Source organism: Pteronotus mesoamericanus, unplaced genomic scaffold (assembly GCF_021234165.1).
Source record: "Pteronotus mesoamericanus isolate MK-2021 breed Mesoamerican mustached bat unplaced genomic scaffold, CSHL_Meso_final contig_50, whole genome shotgun sequence".
NCBI lineage: Eukaryota > Metazoa > Chordata > Mammalia > Chiroptera > Mormoopidae > Pteronotus > Pteronotus mesoamericanus.
The window spans coordinates 32834064-32858500 of NW_026555186.1; the positions used below are offsets into that span (position 1 = coordinate 32834064).

General features: G+C 35.2%; 1 protein-coding gene across 2 annotated transcripts in view; it reads left to right on the forward strand.

The window, feature by feature from the left end:
• Positions 1 to 24437, forward strand: part of ATG10 (autophagy related 10) — a 214151-nt gene that overhangs the window by 54254 nt on the left and 135460 nt on the right. For both annotated transcript variants that reach the window (XM_054578556.1, XM_054578557.1), the window contains exon 3: positions 6700 to 6807. In XM_054578556.1, coding sequence (XP_054434531.1) covers positions 6700 to 6807 — 108 coding nt within the window. The remainder of the gene's footprint in view (positions 1 to 6699; positions 6808 to 24437) is intronic.

The following is a 24437-nucleotide window of genomic DNA, read 5'->3' on the forward strand; positions in this document are numbered from 1 at the left end:
GGAAATCCTTAGATCTTCATCCAGTATGCAGTCAGCACTAACTAGAAAACCTGCTTATCTCTCTAGGGTTCTCTAAAGCCTTCAGGACATTTTCTCCCTAGAAGTTCAAGATTGGAATGTATTGCAGCAATGTGATGGCCTGGAGGCATATGTGCAGAGAGCAATGAATGAAGTATTCATTTAACATAAAATATTATTTATTTATGGGCACAAAAGGAGTTTGTACACTAAAAAAGTAAGTTTCCTTCCTAACCCTCCCATCTTCTTTGCCCAAACAAACCTTCAGAGATCACCACCAATACCAGTGGTTTTAATGTCCCTTCAGGTATATTCAGTGCACATACAAGCATATGCATTTAAGTTTAAACAAATGGTAACATAATATACATATGTACGTACTGTTCTGCACATCTTTTCCTTTTACTTAATGACCTATCTTGATTATTATTCCTTATCAGTAGTAATAGAACTTATTTTTATGCCTGTGTAGCATTCCATTATTTGATATACCATAATTTATTTAACCAATCGTCACTTACAGGCATTTAGGTTATTTCCAATATTGTGTTATGAAAATAATACCTTAATACATATCATTGCATGAATTCTATTTCCTAATGTTCAACTGTATCTGTTAGATAAATTCCTGGAAGTAGTATTTCTGTGCCTTTTTTTTTTATTCTAAATTTATAGTATCTAGCCTTTGGATACAGATAAAACAGTAAATCAGCAAAAACAATGCAGATGATACATGAAAGTATTGCTACTATAAACCAGGAATCTGTCCTATATCCATAATTTAATGCAGTTTGGACAACTTCGCAGTTTGGACGGTGGCCTCCTGCAGGAGGCCTCCGGTTTCGCTGCACTCAGCTGCGCACGAGGCGCATGCACACCAAACCAGTCCTCCTAACAGGAGGAAGTAGGAGGACTGTAATCAGCTTTACCTGATTACATCCACTCTCCTGAAGTTAATTCTCAGACCTTGAATGAATATATTTTGGGATAGTGCATTTTTAATTTGCATAGGTATTGCCAACTTGCTCTTCAGGGAGGTAATACTGATTTAAACTACTCTGCCCCTGGCAATGTATGAGAGGGCCTGCCTTTTTTATCCACATCTTTGTCTGCACAGTGTATTTTGTGCTCTTTGAGCTTTGCCAATCTGATAAGTAAAAAAAATGGTATCAGATAACTTTAATTTGCATTTTTATGGGTAACATTGAACATATTTTTATGTGATTAATATCCATGTGTACTTCCTCTTTAGTGACCTATCTGTTTATATTCTTTGTTCATTTTCTTATTGGGTTGTTGGCCTTTTTCTTATTGATTTGTTGGAACTATTCATATATTGAGGAAATTAAAGCTATTTATATATTGATAAAATTAGTCCTTTTCTATAATATGAGCTACAAATAATTTTTTCACTTTGATGTTTGTCTTTTGACAATATGATGTTAAGAATATTTTCCTAGGGTGGAACTTATCAGTATTTTATCATGAATTTTGAGGTTTTTATTTACTTTTAAAATATCTTTTTAATACTATATATATTTATATTCTACAGTGTTTTAATCTAGTATATTTATGGTGTTGTTTTCTCATTTAAATCTTTATTCCTTATTTTGGTATAAGGTGAGGGGCATTCTATGTAGATAACAGGGAGTTTTGATTGTTAGGAAGTAGTTTCTTTTTGTTAGTGGTGTCTGGATTATAGCCCTTTCTGCTAGCTTCTCTTCTAATAGACACTGTCAGAAGCAACCTGCTCTGTGGTGGAGGGCTGCAAGGATTCATGATGGTTGAAATTTAGTTGGACATGGGACAATGACAGTTTTAAGTTATGAGATTATGGGAACTACAAAAGACTGGGTCAAGTCTGGGCAAATGGCCAGAAAGTAGAGTTTGAATAGGTAGTGAAGACCACTTACACAGCGGTCTCAGCACATCACTGGCGTAAGATGAGTATCCACAGAGGTGAGCACACGGAGTGCTCTAAGTGAGCCATGGAGTTCCTGCAGGTTAGGAGTTGTCCCTGGCCTTTTCTCCCAAGGCAGCTGCAGAGTACTAGGTTGACTTTGTTCTCAGAGTTCAAAAGAACTCCAGTGAATATAGTGCAGTGGTTCTCCACTCTGGCTGCTGCATTAGCATCTACTGGAAGATTCTGAGTTCACTGGTCTAAGGGAGGAACTTAAGCAATAGCATTTTGCAGACTCCCCAGGTTCTTCTGATGCGCAGCTGGGTTGAGAACCATAGTTTCATGCAATCAGCTTGCAGTCCCTTCGATTAGGGATTGCCAAGCAAGCTGCCTTCATGCTTCCAAATGTGTACAGAAATCACCTGGGATCTTGTTAAATACAGGTTCCAATTCAGCAGGCTTGGGGTGGGGCCTGAGATTTTGCCTGTCTAACAAGCTCCCACCCAGATGACTCTGAGGCTGCTTGTCCCTAGACCACACTTCAGTGACTTGAGCATGTTACTTGATGTGCAAATCACTGGCTTACACCAGCCTGTGAGATCTACAGTAAGCATTTTTTCTGCCATGATCCTGCTCTCTGGCAGAATTTGCTTAGTGTAGCCAAAGAACACTGGGGTCAAGAGGCCTGCTTTGCACTTCCAGCCCTGCCCCTAATTAGCTGTAAGACAAGTCTCTTAGAAGTGCTTCTGTCCTTCACCCTCTGATCTCTGAAATGGGAGGGTTGAACTGGGTAAACTGTAAGTATCCTTTTGTTTCTGCCTCCTCCCATACAGGTCCAGGGTGTTTTCAGACTCCATGGGGACCATGTTTTACGTGAAATGTCAGTCTGGACTCTGTACTAAGGGCCCTGATTTGCCTTAGAGGCCTTCCTTCCCCCAGGGGATGGGCTTAGGCCCTGAATTTAGTACTGGCTGGAGGAAATGAAACTGACCAATGAAAAAAAAAATTAAAGATTTTATGTTAAATTGTAAGCTATAGTAAGTACAAAACAAATTCAAGGAAGCAAGAGTGGCACATTTACTGGCATAGTCAGGGGAGAAATGAGTTAAATTTTGTTTACTCTCCTTGATGGCCTAAAGTGCTGGGTCAGGGTGGTGGTTCTTATGCTTTTACATTTGTTGTCTTTAAAAAAGTATTCTTCAACAATGAAAAACAAAACATATTTTTCTGTCTTAAACAGATCTAGGGGAAAGACGTCCTTTTGTGGAAGTAAATGTTTGAAGAGAAACTAAAATGCTATAAACTCTTCTTTTTCCTTTTTTTAAAAAAGACTTTATTAATTAATTAATTAATTTATTTATTTATTTGAGAGAGTGGAAGGGAGGGAGAGAAACTTCAACGGACAAAAGAGAGATAGGTGTGTTGTCTCTCGCATGCCCCCAACTAGGGACCTGGCCTGCAACCCAGGCATATGCCCTGACTGGGAATCCAACTGGCGACATTTTTGCAGACTTTCAGTTTGCAGATCGATGCTCAATGCACTGAGCCACACAAACCAGGGCTCTTCTTTCCCTATACATAATTTTTCAAGGCTAATCTTGACTTTTAAGAGATTGATACTGAAAAAAAAAATCACTAGAACCAAATATAGGAGGAATCAAAATTCCTTGTGCGCTTCCTTATAGACACTAATAAATAGTATCAGAAATGACCTAAAATGAAATTAAAATTTCTCAAATTATAAATAATACTAAAGATGATCTCTCTCTCTACCTTAACTCATTGGAAAGAGGCCAGATAATTTGCTTAGATTTTATAATATAGGTACATAGGAAATTTTAACTCAACTCTTTTGATGTCAAAGGAGATGTATTTTGCATTGTAAATAGAGTTTTATTAAACCATAGCTTCCCTTAAGAAAAGGTTGTATGACCGGTGTTTAGGTATAGAAAAATATGAAAGAAAACAGTTACCCTCATTTGATGAATTATATTCAGTATACACAATTTAGCTCTAACTGTTCTCTGAATATCTCAAAGAGGTTTTTTTTCCTGTATTGTTTGATTATTTTTAAATTGAAGACTTGTCAGTACCTTTTCTCAGAAACACATAGCATTATGTTTTATTGTATTTGCTAAATCTTTATATAATCAACTATTGATTATCTGTCATAACAAGAGTGATAATATAGAGTAGCAAATCTTCTAGTTTTAAACTAATAAACACAACATATGCCATTTTATAGAAAGTATATTTTGGTTCCAAGTGACAGAAAGCCCAACCCAAATTGGATGAAGCAAAGAAGGGAGTTTTGGGGGCCATGCAATTGAAAACTTGAACAGCCGAGCTAGCTTCAGATACAGTTGGTTTAAACAGCATAATCAGGACCTGGTCTCTCTGCATCTCATGCCCTTGCTTCCCTTTGTGCTGGCTTCATTCTCAGGCTCCATTTAATTACCGGGTTGCTGCCAACACTGCCAGGGTTTTATTTTTATGGTTCAAACCCAGTAGAAATGAGAACAGCCTCATCCTCCTCCCCTGCCCCTCAAAGTCCTGAATCATGTCCCATTGGCTGTGATTGGATCATTTGCCCTCTGAGGCCAGCGGGACTGGTGCCCTGATTGCCCCGCTCAGAGCCCTTTGACTGTTCCTGGGGGGCTGGAGGCCATGTTCACATTGACGGGGAAGGAGGGGATGATTCCTTAGAGGAAAACTGGCTACTGTCCAAAAAGAAGGAAGAATGGATACTTGATGTAAAAAGCATCAACAACAAAAGCGACATACCTCTGTCTCCATTTAAGCCAATACTCAGAGTCATTTACATGTGTAAATACAAAGATCTTTGTGGTAGATGACCGTCAGGGGGATGTACTTTGTGGTTGGATCATATAGAACTGGAATTAAAAGGCAGAGCCTTAATGAAATAATGGGAGATTGTATAGTATTGTATACCTGATTGCTTACCTTACAGGCAGGAAGGATATTCAAAATGTTTAAGAATCTGTGGCAGTGGCATGAGCCAGTCAGAATGAGTTGGGCCCAGCCTATCAGATCTGGTGCTGACCACCACCAGCCGTCAGGGCCCAGCTATTTGGAAGGGATTGCAAAGGTCTTGCCATATTTCTCAAAAAATATAGTGTCTATATTATTTTCTTAGGGTTACCATTACAAAGTATCATAAACAGGGTGGCTTAAAACTCAGAAGTTTATTTTCTTCATAGTTCCTGAGGTTGGAAGTCAGAAATCAAGGTGTCTTCAGGGCCATGTTCTCTCCACAGGCTCTAGGGAAGAATCCTTTCCTGCCTCTTCTGGCTTCTGCCTGTTGTTGATGGCAATCCTTGTCATTCTCTGGCTTGTAGATACAGCACTGTTATCTCTGACTGCCTTCCTGTGGCCTTCTCCCCTGCGTGTCTGTGTCTCTGTAGCCAAATTTCTCTATTCTTTTAAGGACACCAGTCATATTGGATTTAGAGTCTCCTCTATTCCAATATGATCGTAATCTTAACTTGATTCCATCTGCACAGACCCTATTTCCAAATAAGGTCACATTCATGGGTTCTAGGGAAACATGAATTTTGGTGGGACACTATTCAATCTAGTATAGTTACCTAAAATCAAATGCTCTTGCATAGTTGGCATGACACAAATTTTAAAAAGTATTCAGTATTAAACTGCTCACAAACACTACAATTTTTTCTTTTCTTATAGTTAAAAACTGGATTTTTGAATCTTAGTATAAATATTTAAATGAATTATAAAATTTTTAGTTGAAATGCTATTCTGTAATTTTTTTACTGGGTCCAATTAAGTAACCACATCTTTTTTATTCATAATTATTTTTATGTTAGTGTGGCAATTTGGTGAAAAATTGATAATTTTCATTAATATGGGAGTGTGTTTGTGTATGAGGAGGTATTACATTTTTATATATGGCTTTATTGAATTCAAATAAGTTTAGCCTAAAAAAAATAGAACTGACCACAATTAAATGAACATTATCCACTAGCATAGTTAAGAGCAAATATAAGAAACAGGAGAGAAATGCAACTGCTGAAGGGCTTGGATATTATATCTTTCAAGGAACATTTGAAAATTGTGGTAATTGTCTTCCACTCTTTGAAGAATGGCTCTGTGGAAAAGAGTTTAGATTCTAGTGGGAAGAACTAGGACCAGTAAATTAAGGTTAAAGGGGAACAATCCAATGCAATGTAACACAAAACTGTCCCAATGTACAATGTACCATGTACAAAATGGAGGTGGTGGTGGTGGAAGGGAGTAAAATGCAGGTTTTGGAAGTGCCCAGGCACGTGCTGTGTAATTACCTCCCTGGGATATTTTAGTGGAGATCTTGCTTGATTAAGAAATTGAAATGGAAGGTCTCTCATTCAAGGTCTGTTGCAAGGTGTCCTAAAATCTCTCTTTTTATATATGTCATGAAAATCAATATTACTTATGTTACAAGATAGTTCTATAAGTTTATATGCTTTTTAACAGCTGTGAACCTGAAGTGTTGCTCTGTGACTTCTGTGCTAAGCAGTGTTTAGGAAAAAAATGGGGGGAGAGGGTGGATTTAATCTAAAGAAGAAGTATCAATAGGTGAGAAAGGTAGGGAATTAAAACTTCTATTTATTGGATGAGTTTATCCGTATTATCTCATTTCATTTAATATACTTAGTTTTTCATTGCATAGTTTGGAACTTATGAGTAGCGATAGTTCTTAGAATGATGAATTCTTAAAATAACTGACATTTTCTTATGTATTTTTTGGTGATGGAACACAGGACTGTTCTGATGGATACATGTGCAAAACGCATTTTCAAATTAAAAGTGGGACAGTGGTGTCACATCCAGGGACATCTGGCCATGTACAGATGGGTCTTCCCATGGAGGTGAGTGATTTAACATGCCATGTTCTCCTTTTCAGTCTTTGTGAAGTATAAATTCAAAACGTAAATCTTCCCATGGAGGTGAGTGATTTAACATGTCATGTTCTCCTTTTCAGCCTTTGTGAAGTATAAATTTAAAAATGTAAATCTGTTAAATGTATACTTAAAAAAATTAACTGCCATTGGATCCCAGGCCTGCTGTTCAGGGAAAGGGAACATCATTTGTCAGGAGGTATTCTATTTTAAAATATTTTAATTTAATTTTACTTTTGAATTTTAAGTTATTGAATTTATTGGAGTGACATTAGTTAAAATTACATAGGATACAGGTGTCCAATTCTATATTACATCATCTTTACATTGCCTCCCTCCCCTCCAACAGTTGTCAGTCTGTTTTCTGTATCTAAGAGTCTGTTTCTGATTTATTTGTTAGTTTATTTTATTCATTAGATTCCACATATAAGTGAAATTATACAATGCTTGTCTTTCTCTGTCTGGCTTATGTCACTTAGCCTACTACTCCCCAGGTCCATCCATGCTGTTGCAAAAGGTAAGACTTCCTTCTTTTTTACTTCTATAAAATTGAAAGCAGAAATCGTGGTAAAGCTGATATTTTTCCTGGGAAATCACCCAGGATAATACAGACCTATCCCTCTGCAGTTTAATACCTGGCTGGAGACCTGTTGGCCTAGTTTGCCTTTAACTCTTTTCCACTATGCTCTTTAAAATACACTAGATCTAGGTCTCATTTTGTAGGGGACTTTAACCTTGACTTGAAAATCTTGCTAAATTAAATTTTAATATAGTGATAATGGCTTAGTGGTTTTCTGAGATATTTTCAATTTAATTTTTTTCAAAATGTAAATAACCTTACTGTACTGGTTGTTATTAATAAAATTTTTATATATCAATTGTAAGAGTAAACAATAGAGAAATATATAAAAAGAGTACAAAGCTCCCATATATCCTTCAATTGGAGGTAACCACTATTAATATTTTAATAAATACTCATCCACACATTTCTCTCATGTATACACATACATACTTGTGTTTTGTAATGAACATTTATATTGTGGATATCTTTCCATGTCAGTAAATGTAGAATTCCATAGTTCTATTTTTATGGTTCCACTACTTCCCATCCTGTAGATGCAGCATAATTATGTGGAGTCTATATTGAAATAAAATGCTTGGATTCTAAAATGGAATTTTGGGGCTTCCTTGCTTCATCACAAAGGAAGAAATCACTTAAAGTTCCTTAGCATTCTGAGTATCCTGGGGAAATGGGTGAGGAAACTTGTTTTGTGAAGGAGGAGCTTCCTCTCAGGGTCTATTAAACCAGGTCCAGTTGGCAACCTGGCACTGGCCCCCTCTGCCTGTGTATGACACTGGCCTGGAAGTAACTATAACCAATATAATTTGGTTTGCAAGTTATTCTTGAGGGCATTGTGCTTGGTCATAAATTAAGGGCCCCCAGGGAGTACTCAAATCTTGATTACTGCTTTATGGTTTGAATAACCAACACCAAATCTGAAGCCAGGCATGTTAGGAAGCTTTTCAGTTCATTATATAATAACTTTAAAAATGCACATGGAAATCATTGTTTAAAAGATGAATTACCAGCTTTTGCCTAACAAGTTGGCAGATATTTGAAAAGCACTAAATTAAAAAGTGGTGTTGACAGTGTGAGGGAATCGACACTTTCTGGTTGATGTTTTTAATTTCACAAAGTTTAAAGATGTGCACATACTATGAACAATCTATTCCAAATCTAGGAATTTAGCTTCATAACATATAAATTTATCCAACATTTTTTATTTTCAACACTTCCCAATGAATTTCAAACATAGGAAAAAATTGAAAGAATTTTGCAGTGAACATTTATGTACTCATCACCTAAACTCTACCATTAACATTTTGCTCTTCTTGCTTTGTTATATATCTATCCCTCTATTTGTTTATCAATACACCTTTTTTGATGCAAAAACTTTTACAACAAAGTAAATTGCACGTGAATATTTACAGCTGGTGATTTTAGTTGACTACAAGCTCAAGATAAGTGAAAAGAATGAATGCCATGGATGTAGGAAAACTAGCTGGAGCCCAAGCTATGTTAAATAAAGCGTAAGTGGGTTCCCAGTATGGTCTGGGGGGGAGCTCTGGTGAGGGTGTCCCAGAAATACTTTCAGGGGGCCTACAATATTTTTATAATAATAAGATGTTTTTTACTCTCATTCTCCCTCAGTGTTCCCACCTACCTGTTATATTGTGATACAATGAATGCAGAAATAGGTACAAGAACCCAGCAGTCTTCTATTAAACCGGACATTAAAAAGATTTACACAATGGAATTCTACTCATCCATAAAAAAGAATAAAATTTTACCCTTTGCGACAATATGGATGGACCTAGAGAACATTATAATGCTAAGAGAAATAAGCCAGTCAGAGCAAGACAAATACCATATGATTTCACTCATATGTGCTATCTAATGAACAAACTGAACTAACATTCAAAATAGAGACAGACTCATAGATGGAAAGCAGATGACAGCTTAGTGGCAGGGGGAGGTTAGGGAGGAGAGGGACTGAGCAAAAAGAATAAAGGACCCATGGACATGGACAACAGTGTGGTGATTGCTGGGGGGACAAGGGTATAAGGGGACTAACTGGTAATGAGAAAATATAATGAAGATTAACTTAAAAATATGGAAAAAATAAATCACACACACAGATCAAGTATTAGAAGGTTGTACATTTCTACTGGGAATTAAAAATATTATTTTATAAATAGTTTATTTTCACATATCAATTTTTACCTGAATAAATGCAGTATGTGAATTGGAAGCAGGATCATTTGCAAATTATACAATTATTAAAATATTTATAAAACTAAAAAAAATTTTCAAAAATGTAAAACACTGTGACTTTTTTAATAATTTATGTTGTTTTGGAAACAAATTGACACATATTTTTAAATGAATTAACAAATATTTAAAAATTTTTCAATTTTAATTTCTAATACAGTGAATATCAGTAGACATAACTGTCCTAAATAAAAGCCCATTGGAATCCTCAGTGAATTTTACAAGTGTAAAGGGGTTCTGAGACCAAAAAGTTTGAGAACCACTGACCTAGATCAACTAAATATTACATTGTTACATATGAAGAACATTGATAACTAGAATATATAATAAATGAGTACATAAAAAATAGCTTAAAATAAATTATAAATAGAAATCATCCATAGAGAGAAGCATGCCAAGGGCCATGGTGGGCTTGGAAACATATTTTTATGAGGGATATTTGAGAGTTCTGGGGATTTTCAACTAGAGCTGAACACCTAGGAAAATTAGTTGTCTTCAGATATATCTAGAAATATTTCCTGTGGAAGAGAGAGAGTAGACTTAATTTGTTTCCAAGGATAGAACTAGTTCATGTCTGGAAATTATTTTGGACATTTCTCTCTAATGTTTAGAGTTGTCCACAATGAAAGCAGACTGTTGTAAAGTTGTGAGCTCCCTCTACTTTTGTGGGGTGTTCAGCTACAGAGTAGATAATCCTCTCTGCAGAACAGTGGTCACCAGGTGAAATGCGTGGATGCTTAAAGCCTGAGGCAGATGACGAGGAAGTGAAGTGAACCAGTGGGAAGTGGTGGGGGCCGTGGAGAAGTGGAGAGGGCACGACTCCTTCAAAGGGGCACTAGGCATGCGGCTCCAGGTGGATTTTCAAGAAAAGACAGTGATCTGGATTTTTGTGTGTTGGCTTAATTTGAAAAAAATCTGTACAGGCCAAATAGACTATATTTCTGGGCTTTAAATGGTCCTTAGGCCACCAGTTTGTAACCTAGTTCTAATGTTATAGAAAGGAGTCCTGTATTGCATAGAAGACTGACCTAGGGGACCTCTCAGTTATCTTTAGAATTTAAAGACTGATAGTTCTATATCTCTTCCCTGTCTGTACATCATATTTCCTATATAAAGATATTCAAAGTAATGTCTCTGCTAATAGCCTTTTCAAAAAGTTTTTTTTATTTTGGTCATGTATAATGTGGGAAATCAACTCACTTCATTATTCTAACTAGATCTGGCAGTCTTGATTGTAGAAAGATAGCTGGATTCATGATTTTTTATGCATGTAATATATAGATAATCATGAATTTAAAAAATCACAGTGAAGTAAAATGGAATATATAGGTGAAACAACTTGTGAAAATCATAATCTATACCTTTTTTGACTTTTTCAAATATAACTTAAATGAGAGTTAAAAGAATGAGATAGTATTTAGAAATCTGCTAAATATATTGGGGTGCCTTTTAGTGCTGGTTTTGGAGAACAGGAGTTCTTATAGGTTAATCATATTAGATAAGGCATTTATATTGAGAAAATTTAATATGCATTGCTTGTGACATTTCTGAGTTTGTAAAGTAAAAAGAAGGACTATGGCACTTTTTGAACAAGATCTTTTCTTTATCAGCAATTGAAAGAAATTCATAGCCTCAATTTAAAATCTAAATATAAATGTGTATTTTCAAAAGGAGCCAACATAATCAGTACTGGTCCTTGGGGTATCTTATTACACAGAACTCTTTATTTCCATAAATTGACATTGGTGCTAACATATCACTTTAGCAACTTATGATTTTTTAAAATTTTCTTAGCAAAATTAAGATATAATCATTTAACAGTAGTGAAAAATATGATTCAACAATTGGTTAGCTTTAACTAATATGAGCTTATTATCCTTATTAAAGTTCTATTTATATAAATAAAATAATAACGAGAATGGGAGTGGGATCACAGCTCTCTATGCCAATTAGACAATTTTTGATGAAAATTAGTCATTATTAACCTTTAAAACACATATGTGCATATAATTGAAAAGTAACTGGAAACTTTAAAAATATATTTTGAGATTCTAAATTAACTCACCGACTAATAGAGAATGCAATGACAAAGTGGAGAAACAAGGTGTAAGTTTCTTGTCATGTTTAGCATTAAACCACTCTTAAAGGAAAATAGCGAGATGAATATTCAACATGGATATTGATTGTTAATAATCAATAGTGGAATTTATTAATAAATGCTTAGAAGAAATACCTGAAAGTGTGTAGAACTAGCTTTCTGTCTGATGTTGCTCTGCTTTTTTCTTTTTTATCTCTAACTTCCTCATTTATGAAATTCTGAATTATTTTCACAGAATATATGAAAATATATGATGGCTCAGATTTTGCCTTTAGGTTAATTCAATTCAGATACCCATACATATTTATTTTAAGTTGGTCAATGATTTTTTTATGTTACTGAAGTTTAGATTCTCCTGTCTGAAGTTAGATTACTGAAGTTCCATTTCTTCCTTTTGAAGAGGTATCAGAGACAGATATTGAGCATATTTTATTTATTCATCATGCTATCTTCATTACTTTAGACCCTCAGGTTGCACCTTCAGATTATATTTTTTAAAACTATGAAAATGATAGAGTCATAAAAATAGCAATAGTATGCTACTGGGAAAAAAGGATTTTTGTCCTAGGGCCTTGTAGAACACTAACTGGGACTTTTCCTTGTTCCAAGGCAGGTAGAATATTATAGAGAACCCTTAACAAAAAAACAACCTATCATAAATTCCCTGAAGCACAAAGCTGAGAAACAGGAACAGGAGATGATCTCAATTGCCAAAAGAACATATTCAGAGAATGATGATCTTCTGAGGTAAACACGTCTTCAAATATACTCATTTGCCCTAAGGATTTTATTAAGTGGCTTCTAGGATGAGTTCTATTTTCTGTGTCCAAAATAGACTCATATGTCAGAATCTTGTATGCTTTTTTAATAAATGGAATAAATGACAAGCCACATTTCTTAGTTAGTGTTAACAATTTCTTTGTAAAGCAACTGCTATTTTTAGACTGAAGTATAGACATGTTGATAAATGTAAATGATGAGTAATAAGCATGATTACCCCTAGTATTTGAAAATGTACTTATTAAAGCAATGTTAAAATACAAGAAGGTCTGTTATATGTAATGTGTATAGGTTCAAACAGAATCTACATATGTAGTCATCACTTAGTATTTATTTATCGGTATGACAAATCTCATGCTGATAAATGGATTTTTAAAGAAAACAATTATAGCAGACCGTAATTCCATTTTTGTGGTTTTCTTGAGGTATTATGAAAAAGTTCAAAGACAAATAAAGTTCAATTCTATTTAATTTAGAGTGTAAATATATACCGTAAAGTGGTGTGGTGTTTGAGAGGAGAGGGTACAAGATATTTTAAAAACCATTCAGGTCTGATGAGAATTTGCAATTCCAATAAAATTGTGAATTACTGCACTAGAAATAGTATTATGCAAATTGTATTTCTTTATTATATGACAGAAGTATTTGTTTACTTATTCTTAGAATGCATCAGAAACCACATGTAGAAATGTGGCACTAAAACTATTTGATATGTCTAGTAAAACCTTAAGGGTCTGAAAGTGTTCTAACCTTAGTGTTCTGCTGTGAAGCCAAGAAATCTTATATAGAGGAAGGGACATGTTCTACATTCTCCTGAATCTTCTTTCTTCTCTAGCTCCTTGGTACCTGAGTAATATTACTTTGCAAAATTCAGATAGTATATTAGGTTATTGAGAACCTATAACTGCAATGGCTTTTTAAGGTTAATTCTACCTTTGAAATTTTCTGTGGTCTGTTCTCCTTGGAAGAACAAAGAGAGAATTTTTTTTTTTTTTTTTTTTTTAGAGAAATCATGTTGAATCAATCCAGACAGGTACTAATTCTCTATTTATCAAGGTAGTAGAAAAGCTCTTGTAAAGGTACCTACTATAGCCATTATATTTTAATTCAGCCATGAGTTATATCAGAAGATTTCCTTTATGTGTAATTATAATATTAAGGTATTTTTAAAAATCAAAAGTAAGATCATTTCTAGTGGCAGATATGGACATGAGAGAATACTGAGCTGATATTTCTGTATGAAAATTTGACTTTCAATATGAAATGCTTATGTCCAATTGTAAAGGTCTAACAGGACCCAGTTGCTTCTGAGGAAGGACACTGAGTACATTATTTTAATTGTTCTAATTATATATTCCTCCCATTTCTTTTAATGAGTTTAAGATGCTTTCCATGGTATAGCTTAAAAAAAAAACACTTAGTGGATTGATTGAAGGTTTCAAACTTTATGTGAGTCTTTTTTCATGGAGAATTGCTGAGTCTGCTTGATTTTATAATCAAATATAAAATAAAAGAAAGTGAAACCACTATTTAGTACTTCTTTCTCCTTTGAATTATTTTTTTAAGTCAGCGAAAGCTCCATGTGTTGGGAGGGATACCCTCCTTGGAATATATTGCAATGAGATTTAATCTAACAAAGGATTAAGTAGAATTTAAAATACTTGAGTTTTTAAAATTATTTTATTAATTATATCTAAAATTCTTTTGAAATTTAAATTGAAAATTTTAATTAAAAAATATTTTCTGGAGTGAAAGAAATGTTCATTAATGTGATTTTCTATGCAAGGCTGAAAATCAGTCTTTGTCATAGATTCTGAAAAAAATTCAATGTTAAAATGAAATGTGGAATCTGTGGTAAACTGAAATCTTCAGCATTTAAAGGATTGTTGAATGTTTTTTGTTGTTGTCGCTTGAATAAAATTATCTCCTTGGCAGGGTTTTTTAAACTGTCATATAAAGACTATTATATAGAATATTAATTTACTATAAAACCATTGCTCAGAACCAGGGACAGCTGTACATAGATTGTTACTTCAATAATGGAACCCATATAACCTCCCCAACCCCCATATTTCTTCCAGTAATACCTGAAATGCTCACTATTAAGTGGCCTTTATCAAAAATGCAGATGGGTTATTTTACAGGGAGAAAACAAACATTTTCAAATTGGAATAGTAGTAGTTCAGAACCCAACTACTAGACTCTGAGCACTGATCTGATTAGATCACTTCAATCACCACTGTGTCCTTAGCATTTGTCTCAGTGCCTGGCATATAAATGCCAGAAACTAATACAGACTGTATCTTGGTTGTTTGGATTAGAACTACCTAGGATTTCCCCTCTCTCCAATATACATTTACTAAAAGTCAGCAATGTTAGAATAAATATTTTGTCATTATTAAGTTACTGTCTGTTTATTAAATGGTACTCATTAAATGAAGTGGCCAAGAATATTTGTTAAAGTTTATTTCTATTTATATGCCCAAAGGTGAATAATATTTAATTTTATCTTCAAGTAAATGAAAATAACCAAGTATTATTCTGTATTAAAGGTTTTCAAAGTGAAAAGCTAAGGAAAAACTCCAACGAGGTGGCATCAAGTGTTTTTAAACGTGTTGTTTTTGACTGCATAAATCAAAATACTGGGAACTTCAATAATGTTCTTCCACACAGTACTCGCAAATTTGCTCTTTTGGAGGTGTTCTTCATTCTTAGCAAAGTGTCAGTCTTATGTATTTGTGAGAAAAGATTTAATGTGTATGCACTGAGAAAAACTACATCTAGTTCTAGCTGACCTCAAAGGAGCCTTAAGATAGAGATTATAGGTTTGTCTCAGCTATAGTTTAGAATGGATTGAAAAGAGTAGAAAGGCTATCGAGCTGGCAGGATTACTTACATAAAGAACATCTGGATGGATCTCCTGAAAGAATGCCTTCTTTGGCCAGTTGGTCAGAGAGTACAGCAGCCTAGCTGATTACACTGGTCTCTATACCCTGGTTGCTCGACCCTACATGATTTTGTAGGTAAAGAAAAGTAGTTGTACTCTGAAAGTGACAAGACAGTTTGGATGATTGTTACAATGATTATTGACTAATTTTAAGTGCTGTTTTCCCACTCATTATTTGTGAAATAGTCTAACCTTGGTTTCCCTTTAGGGAAAAAAAATAAAATGATGATCTCAAGCTCTAAAATCTTCCTCTTTGTCTATAACCTCCTTATTTTCAACTCTATTTACACCTTTTCATGAATATGCTCTACACACTCTTTTTGTCTCAAGACTCTCAATGACACCAGTCCCTTTTCCCTTCTTACTTAGTCTTGACTTTAGCCTTCTCAGTAATGCCCATAACACCAAGGTTCCATGGCTCTTGGCCCTATTCGTTCATGCCGACCTATACTGACACTTCTCTGTTCTCTTTTACAATTCTAGCTCTCTTCTTTCTTTCACTCCCTGATTTTTTAAATAAGTAATCTTTATTTGTGTCACTCGTTCCAACTCTTTCTTTTGACTTTTACCAAACTCAAGCTGTAAAAATTGCTTCCAAGTGACCAGTTACCTCATAGTCACCACAGTTAGTGTCTCCTCCTCTTTGACCACACTGTAATGTTTGGCACTGTTGACTAAGCCCTTTCTTATTGAATTTCTTTTTGTCTCTGTAATACTGGTGACAGTTTTCTCCCTTTATAACAGGTTATTTTCACTACTATTCTGTGGCAGTAGTTCCAACATCTTCCCTAAGTCAGAGCCTTAGGTCAACCCATGCACACCAAGGTGAATCCAGAAGCAGGAGTTGGGGTTGAATATGCGAAACCAAGTCAATAGTCTTGACTGTAGTTCTAATCAGAGGACATTGGGCAGTTACTTCAAATAAAGTTCAAGTGCCGCTTATTTTCCAGTTTAGCAGCTTGTATCTTAAGTTATAATGACCTAAAACCATGGATGGAATCTGGCAATAAGGGACCTGAAGGCCAAGGAAGGATTCCGTCTGCACATTTGACTGCCTTATACACCTGTCGCTCAATCTTAGTTTCTAGTTATTTTCAGTACTTAGGAGAGGCTATAATACATTCTGAGCATTCTTGAGGTGGGAAGCCAACTTCTAAAAATGTTTCCGTAAATCCTATTCCTTTGGTGACATGCGGTGTTGGAATTAACCTGCCAGAAGGAGTCTCATACCTTTTCTACCGTATATTCCATTTTGGACCCTTGGGTATGGCCGCAGGGGATGTGCGCGGTGGTTAATACAGAGAGCAGTGGGGGGACGCAAGGCAAGAATTTGTGGTGGAATGTAAGGGTGGTAAGGTATGGCTTTAGATCGCTCTGAGAGATTGGAGTTGTTAGAATGGATTGTCTAAATCCACCGGCCTGGGGGTAGCAGGCTTGTTGTGCTAGGGCATTAATCTGATTGCTGGTGTGTTGTTAGGTCCCTGAATCTGGGACTTCCATTTAATTTAGTAGGGAGTACAGAGTCAGAGAGACAGACCACGTCGGAATCCATTAGGGAAAGCTGAGATTCAAACACCAGGAATTCAAGTATAAAACACTAACCCAAAGTGTTAGAGGGAATGATTGTGTTATGGGTTTGAAGCTCTGCAGAGGTAAGACTGTAGTGGTAAGTTAGGTGGGGAAAAAGGGAGGAGGATCCTGAGTGATTTATCAGACCAGTTTGGAGTGTGCTGGATCTTCTTTTACTCTTTATGGATGAATGGTATTCATCTGTCACACAGGTTCAAGGGGTTAGGCAGAGCTGATAGAGAGTGTGAATATGTAGGTAGGAGAACCAGATGGAGTCTCTAATTTGTATGCTTCTTCCTGAGCCTTGTTCTTGTCTGCGTATTCCTTGTTCTAGTCTCTTGCCAGTTAGAGGATACCTTGTGAGTCTTTCTGGATAGTCTACATCAGTTACCGGTATTGGTTTATAGCTTGGGCTATTTATAGCTTTGCTCAGAGATGCTACACAGAGCTGAGTGGAAGCCATAGTGTTTAGTGCAATGTCTCCTCTCATAAACTGCTGGTTTCATGAGTGTTGGACCCATAGCATATCTTTGTAGCACTTTCCTAGGGAAATATTTTGAACGAATGACATGCCAAAAGAAGTATTGTAAAGAGCAACTTAGTTTTACATAAGCTCTGTAAAAACTCTCCTCTGTAGAAAAGCTTTTTATGAAACTAACCAATGTAGCCATTATTGCTCTATGACAGACACTTTATGAAATAATGAAGAAAAAAATGAGCACATACTTGTCTGAAATCTGTTGTTTGTAGATACTCTAAGGTATGTTAAAATGAAAAGTCAGTTACCATTTATCCCAAAGGACCAAAAGTGTCATATTTGACAGAAGGTCTTTTTTAAGAAAAGTTTACCAGTTTCCACACTGGAAGTTTTACATACAAGATGATTGTTAGTTTAGTGTTTTTTTAAAAAAGTAATAAACAAATGAATGTTTTAGGAAACCTGTGATAGACTGAATCAGGTGGAACTGATTTAATGTTAAGGATAATTACATAATTAGTGCTGTAAAAAATAAACCATACTATCTACTTGATGGACTGGAGCTACTGAGAAGGAGGTGTGTAATTATACAATCAGCATCCTCCTCCTTTGCTGATTCTAGATAATCCTTTTTCTGCCCTGACTAAGAAGGGGCTTCCGCCTTGTGTTTTCTGGTGTTATTTAACTGAACGGAGCTGAGCATTGAGTAGTTTCCAGACCTTGATAAGTCTCTCTGTGACCCGGGTCTGTTTGAGAGCATCCTCTGAGACCAGTGGCTTTTAAACTTTTTTTGCTATAGACCAATAAAAAGTACATTTACATCAGAACCCAGAACACTTCACATGCACATATCTGAAACCAGTTCTTATTCTTTCTGATCTACTCTACTCTATTCATCTATTCTGCTCTATTTTATTTTGTAAAATATGCTGATTGAGACTCACCAATTGATTTCAGAACCTCCTAATGGCTCATAGCTCAGATTTGGAGAATATTACTTAGACCTTTAGTGATTGCTAATGTCCGTAGAAGGGCTCAGAGAGTAGCGTAGTGGGGTTGCTCTCGGCTTTGAGTAGCAGCTGGTGGGGCATAATGGAATGAAAGAGCAAATTTGGCTCTATATCTCTACTTTTCCTCATTTTAACTGTGTACTTTGAACATGTTACTAAACTTTTTTGAGCCTCAAATCTCATCTGTAAAGCAGGGTCCCAAATACTTAAAAGAGTCAAGAGGTGGGAAATTGGGGGGCTGTCAAGAAGTGGGGTTGATGTGTGCATTGAGTGATATAATGGAAGAAAACACCTGGTCCATAGAAAGGTGTGGTAACAATCTCTGCCTCATAGGGTGGTTATAGGATTAAATAGGACGATGGGAGCCAAGGATTAACAAATATCATTTTTTGTTAGTGCAAACTTAAGGCAGCTTTACTGTTTTAGAGTAAATCTTTGCACAAGTGGGATAGAGTCCTACAATGGTAGAGTGACAACCCTAGAAAACAAAACTGGTTCTAAAAGTTTGCACTACGACTGTTAGTAGCAAGGATCGTTTTGAGATACAGTGGAATTGAATGTTGTAGAGCTACTTTCAAAACTGCCGAAGGATGATTTATAGTGCCTATTATAAACTACAAGTTGTTCTATACATATAGAATTTAAAGAAACTTTAAAATTATTCAACAATGGCTTTTGCTTCATCAAGACCTGGAAAATGAACAGCAGAAGACAATTAATTACCTATTGTATAGTAGTTTCACTGTTTTCTTTACCTTAACTGGAATGTAGTATAATAATTTAATTGTGAGACTTTGAAAAATGTAACCTCTGTCTCACAGCTTGAAATCTCTGGAGGGCGGGGAATTTCATTGTACATTTTTATAGAACCACCTTCTTTTCTTTAAATGTGTCATAGTTTTTACTACTCCTGAACTAGTCCATGACTTTGAAATGCTCTTTTCTTCCTTTCTTCCAAGGAAATTCCTTGGGTTTGATACTGTCCGTGCTTCTCTCTTCCATTCGTCTTTTCTCTGGGAGTCTACTGATATTATAATTATTTAGTGGTAACCTGGGCTTTGTTGGTCATGGGGAAGGGACATAAATCAGCCAAGGCAAGTATGAAGCACTGACAGCGGCAAAGCTTCTTTTCCATATCTCAGCCTCCACAGTATCCAGTGTCTGGTTGCTTTGAAATGTTTCAGTCTCCTATTAGGACTATGTTGGTTCATTACACTTAATTTCTATGTTTCCAGTCCCTCATATAGTGTTTAGGAAATCACCTAACACTTTATACTAAGTTCAAATTGCACTTACATTCAGGGGAAAAGGCCTGGCTCCTTTAAGACAGAAATATCTTTTTCTCTGCCAGAAAACTCACTGTAAAACTGAAATGCTTAACCAAAAGGGGCTTCAATGTAAATTGAATATTGATAGAGAAGAGAGGTTAATTGGCCTTAGTAACTTGGTTGCTAAGGAAGCATTTTCCTGATTGGGAGGAAACTCTCCTGGGTATTCTGCAGATTCTTGCGGGCCTAAGATGCTTTGTTTCATCTCTTGCTTTCTGTTTCTGAGTTGGAAGAGGAAAGAGCAGAAAACTATCATAGGAATGAAAAGCTGTGGGAAGCAGATGGTTGCTCTCTCTTAGCTACAGAAAGAGAGAGCTAAATTCTGACTAGCAACAAGCCAGTTCCAGCAAGGACTCTTTGTTTAAGGCAGACAGTTGGAAAATACCATGAGGGCAAAATATAAAGAGCTTGCATAGGAGAATGCAGAGAGCTTATAGACTAATATTTTTTCAGTGCCCATAAACATGTAGGTGAGCGAAATTAAAGGATATTTAGAGTGGACATCTAATATCCATGTTAAATAATGGGGTTAAATGTTTTCAATATGATATGGTTTATTAACACTTACGTTATTTATAGCTCATTACTTAGCAGTAATAAAAGTAACTTTGGTGTAAATAAATTATAAATTTTTCACTGAAATATTTTTTCCTGAACAAAAATGTCTTTGACTATTGACTACCCATATATGCTAAGCTCTCTAGTTATACTTTAAGTAATTTGTGAAGTATTGTTTTTGCATATTAAATGAAATTCCACTGACTGCAGAGAGTTAATGCCCATGTTTTGCTTAATTTCATTTTTTTTTAACTCACTGCTTCATTCTGCAAGTATTTTTGAGTATCTATTGAGCATCAGGCACTGTGGTAAAGCACACCAAAAGGAATAAAAGCACTCCCCTGTCACTATGGGAAGTCATGACATAATTCTCAGTCGAGTTTGGAAAATGAAAATATTTTTGGCAGTATTTTATGGTCTGCTTTAGGTTTCCAAGGTTTTCTTCATAATTAGATTATTATTGTTTGTACTGAGTAGTAGTATTTAGTTTTTGTAGCACTTTTAATTGCAAAATTCTTTTTTTTAAAGCTTTTATTTATTTATTTTTAGACAGAGGGGAAGGGAAGGAGGAGAGGGATAGAAACTTCAGTGTGTGGTTGCCTCTCATGTGCCCCCCACTGGGGACCTGACCCACAACTGAGGCATGTGCCCTGACGGGGAATCGAACTGCCGACTCTTTGGTTTGCAGGCCAGTACTCAGTCTGCTGAACCACACCATCCAGGCCTGTAAAATTCCTTTTTAAAATAATTTTTTATTTTTCACTTACAGTTATCATATAATATTATATTAGTTTTTGGTGTACAACATAGTAATTAGACATTTATATAACTTGTGAAGTGGTCACCCTAGTAAGTGTAGTGCCTGTCTGCCACCATCATGGTTATTATAGTATTACTGCTTTTATAACTGGTAATCTGCACACTTAATCCCTTCCCTTTTTTTACCCATCCCCCCAAACTCTATGCCATCTGGAAAGTGTTAGTTTGTTCAATTAGTTATGAGTTTGTTTTTGTTTCTTGTTTGTTCACTTATTTTGTTTTTCAGATTCCACATATAAGTGAAATAATATGGCATTTCTCTTCTTTGTCTATTTCACTTAGCATATTACTCTCTAGGTCCATCCATGTTGTTGCAAATGGCAAAATTTCATTCTTTTTGTGTCTGAGTAACACCCCATTGAATATATATACCATGATCCTTCACTCATTTATCTATCATTAGACACTCAGGTTCCTTCCATATCTCCGCTATTATAAATAATGCTGCAGTGAATAAGGGACACGTGTATTTTCAAATTAGTGTTTTGGGTTTCTTTGGATAAAATTCCAGATAAGTTTATTTTTATTTCCATTTGCATGACATTTCTTTTTCCATACCTTTACTTTAGTCAGTGTGTGTGTGTGTGAAATTATTTTAAATGGTATTACTTGGATCATTTTTATGGACGTATACTTAAAAGAGACACCTAGAATTTTCTGGCTTCTCCTATAATGTTGATGTATCATAGGAGGAGGCACAATTCTTCCTTGGTAACCTCTTTGGGATTTACCTTTGGCTTTCATGGCCATGTAGTTCTTGTCATGAGTGTGGCTAGAGGATGTTAGGGAAAAGGCAAAATGTGATACTTTTGAGGGTCTCTGATTATAATATTGGGTTTGCCAAAAAGTTCATCTGGTTTCTTTCATAAGATGGCTCTAGTAGCACTTAGTTGTCTAACTTCATTCGAAACAATTTAGTTATATTGTATTGTGACAGCTGTCATATCAGCGTGCATTGAAAAAAAACTTATCAAAATTTATGAATTTTTGTGTAGCCATTTTAATATTGAAGACAGAAGAAAATATTCAGCATTTTTGGCATAGTGTGCTTTATTATTTCAAGAAAGGTAAAAACACAACTGAAATACAAAATATTTGTGTAGTATATGGAGAAGGTGCTGTGACTTACTGAATGTGTCAAAAGTGGTTTGCAGAGTTTTGCACTGGTGATTTCTTGCTGGATGATGCTCCACGGATGGGTAGACCAATTGAAGTTGATAGCCATCATCAAATTGAGACATTAATTGAGAACAATCAGTGTTATACCATGTGGGAGATAGCCAGCATACTCAAAATATCCAAGTCAATGAAGTTATTGGTGAAAATGAAAAAATGTGTCTTATTTTACAGAGAAAAACCATACAGACTTTTTGGCCAACCCAATAAAATCTCAGAAAAAGCTAATTTAACATGGGGGTAATTAAGTATAACCAGAGTACTTAGTAACTATGTGGGATGTCACTCATGATGAATCTTACACTAGAAAGCCAGACAAGATTATCAAGTAAAAAAAAAAATTGATAAAATAATAGACTACATTGGGCTTCCACAATAGTGTAGTAACAGAAAGATATATTAAGTATATGAAGAGGACTCAATGGTCCTCTTTCCTTTTGAATGCAAGGACACATTCTGATAGTTTAAAAAAATGTTTTAAGTCTACATTTTTATGATTTATTTGCTATTTAATCCTAATCTTGCTATACAATCCATTGGTTTAGCCTTTTTATAGCCTTTGTAACTTGGACTGTCTTTCAAAACTCTGAGGTTTAGTAAATGAAAGGTGTCTTCAGGGAGAAAGAAGGGCAACAAATATGAGGTTCAGTGTTAAAAGGTAAATATTTTATAGCTTTTGAACAGAATGATGAATAAATTTGAAAAACTGGCATTTGTAATAATAATATTTAGTGACTGGATGTCACATATATTTTAACTCAGTATTCATTACTTCAGAATGAGTGTATTACTTTTTTTTTTGTAGCTGTGAAAGAGACTGTACTGAGCTGAGGTTTAAAAAAATTTTTTTAGAACTCAACCATTTCTATTAAGATGAAGCTCAGCTAGTAAACTCATTAAGTAAGGACCCTAGGCAGTTCTCTAGTGCTGAGTCTGAAAGCACAGTATTGCAGACATTTTTGCATCACCGTCATGAATGACCTTGAAGGAAGCCAGCACTTCATAAAGCAAAATCCTCTCTGTGGCACTTCGTTCTGATTTGATTGATGCTTTAGAAAAAAGCTGTAAGATTTTCTTTTCTTTATAGTGTGGGGCATATACTACTTATACCTCATAGATTTTGCACTTGTCTGGAGTATTTTGTTGGCAGGTTCTTATAGGTTCTGATCTTTCACTGACTGCAGTACAAGTAAGCAGTGAAATCTCTCTCCTTTGATCAATTATTGTTAGGGAGTAAGGTCTTGTGCATTGGGATCATGGTTTTTAAGAATGGAAAAATACTGACTCTCTAACTTGAGTGTAATACAATAATTTTTCTTGCATCATAATCTTTCTGTATCTCAGTGGGTTGAAGGGTCTTTAATGCTGAGGTTTCATCATTTATATTCAAAGGATTATACATTCTTGTCTAGTTACTATCCCGTGTGCTTCCTTAGATTGATAGTTTCCCCCCTTTCTTTTTAGTTTTACACTTTAATGTGCAATGAAGGTTTTTAGTATACATCTTTATATTCAAAGGAGAAGACACCAGACATCTTAGAAGAATAAATGATTACCTTATCTCTTTGGACTGACTTGGTCGCTTCCTACATAAGAAATACATAAGTAAGGATCATATAAAGGTGCAGCCATTATACAAATGTTTAAAAGCTACATATTTGGATAAAGAATTGAGTGGATTCTACAGAGAAAATGTTTTCTGTTACTATGCTACTGTTATTAATAAGCCAATTTTAATGTATCTTATAAAATAATGGAATAAAGGTGCCAATAGAATTAAGAAAATAAAACCATGAAAAATAACAACAATAGATAACTAGATAAATAAAATACTAACAGTGTTAGGGATATGACTGAAATAAAAAATGTATATTATGATCCTGTTCTTCAGGTGCCTGAGTGATTATGTTTTAAGTATACATTAAATACATTATAGTTATACATTGCCTTAGAAACCACTGCAAAATGTAGTGACTTTAAACAACATTATGAGGTTAGCGCCTC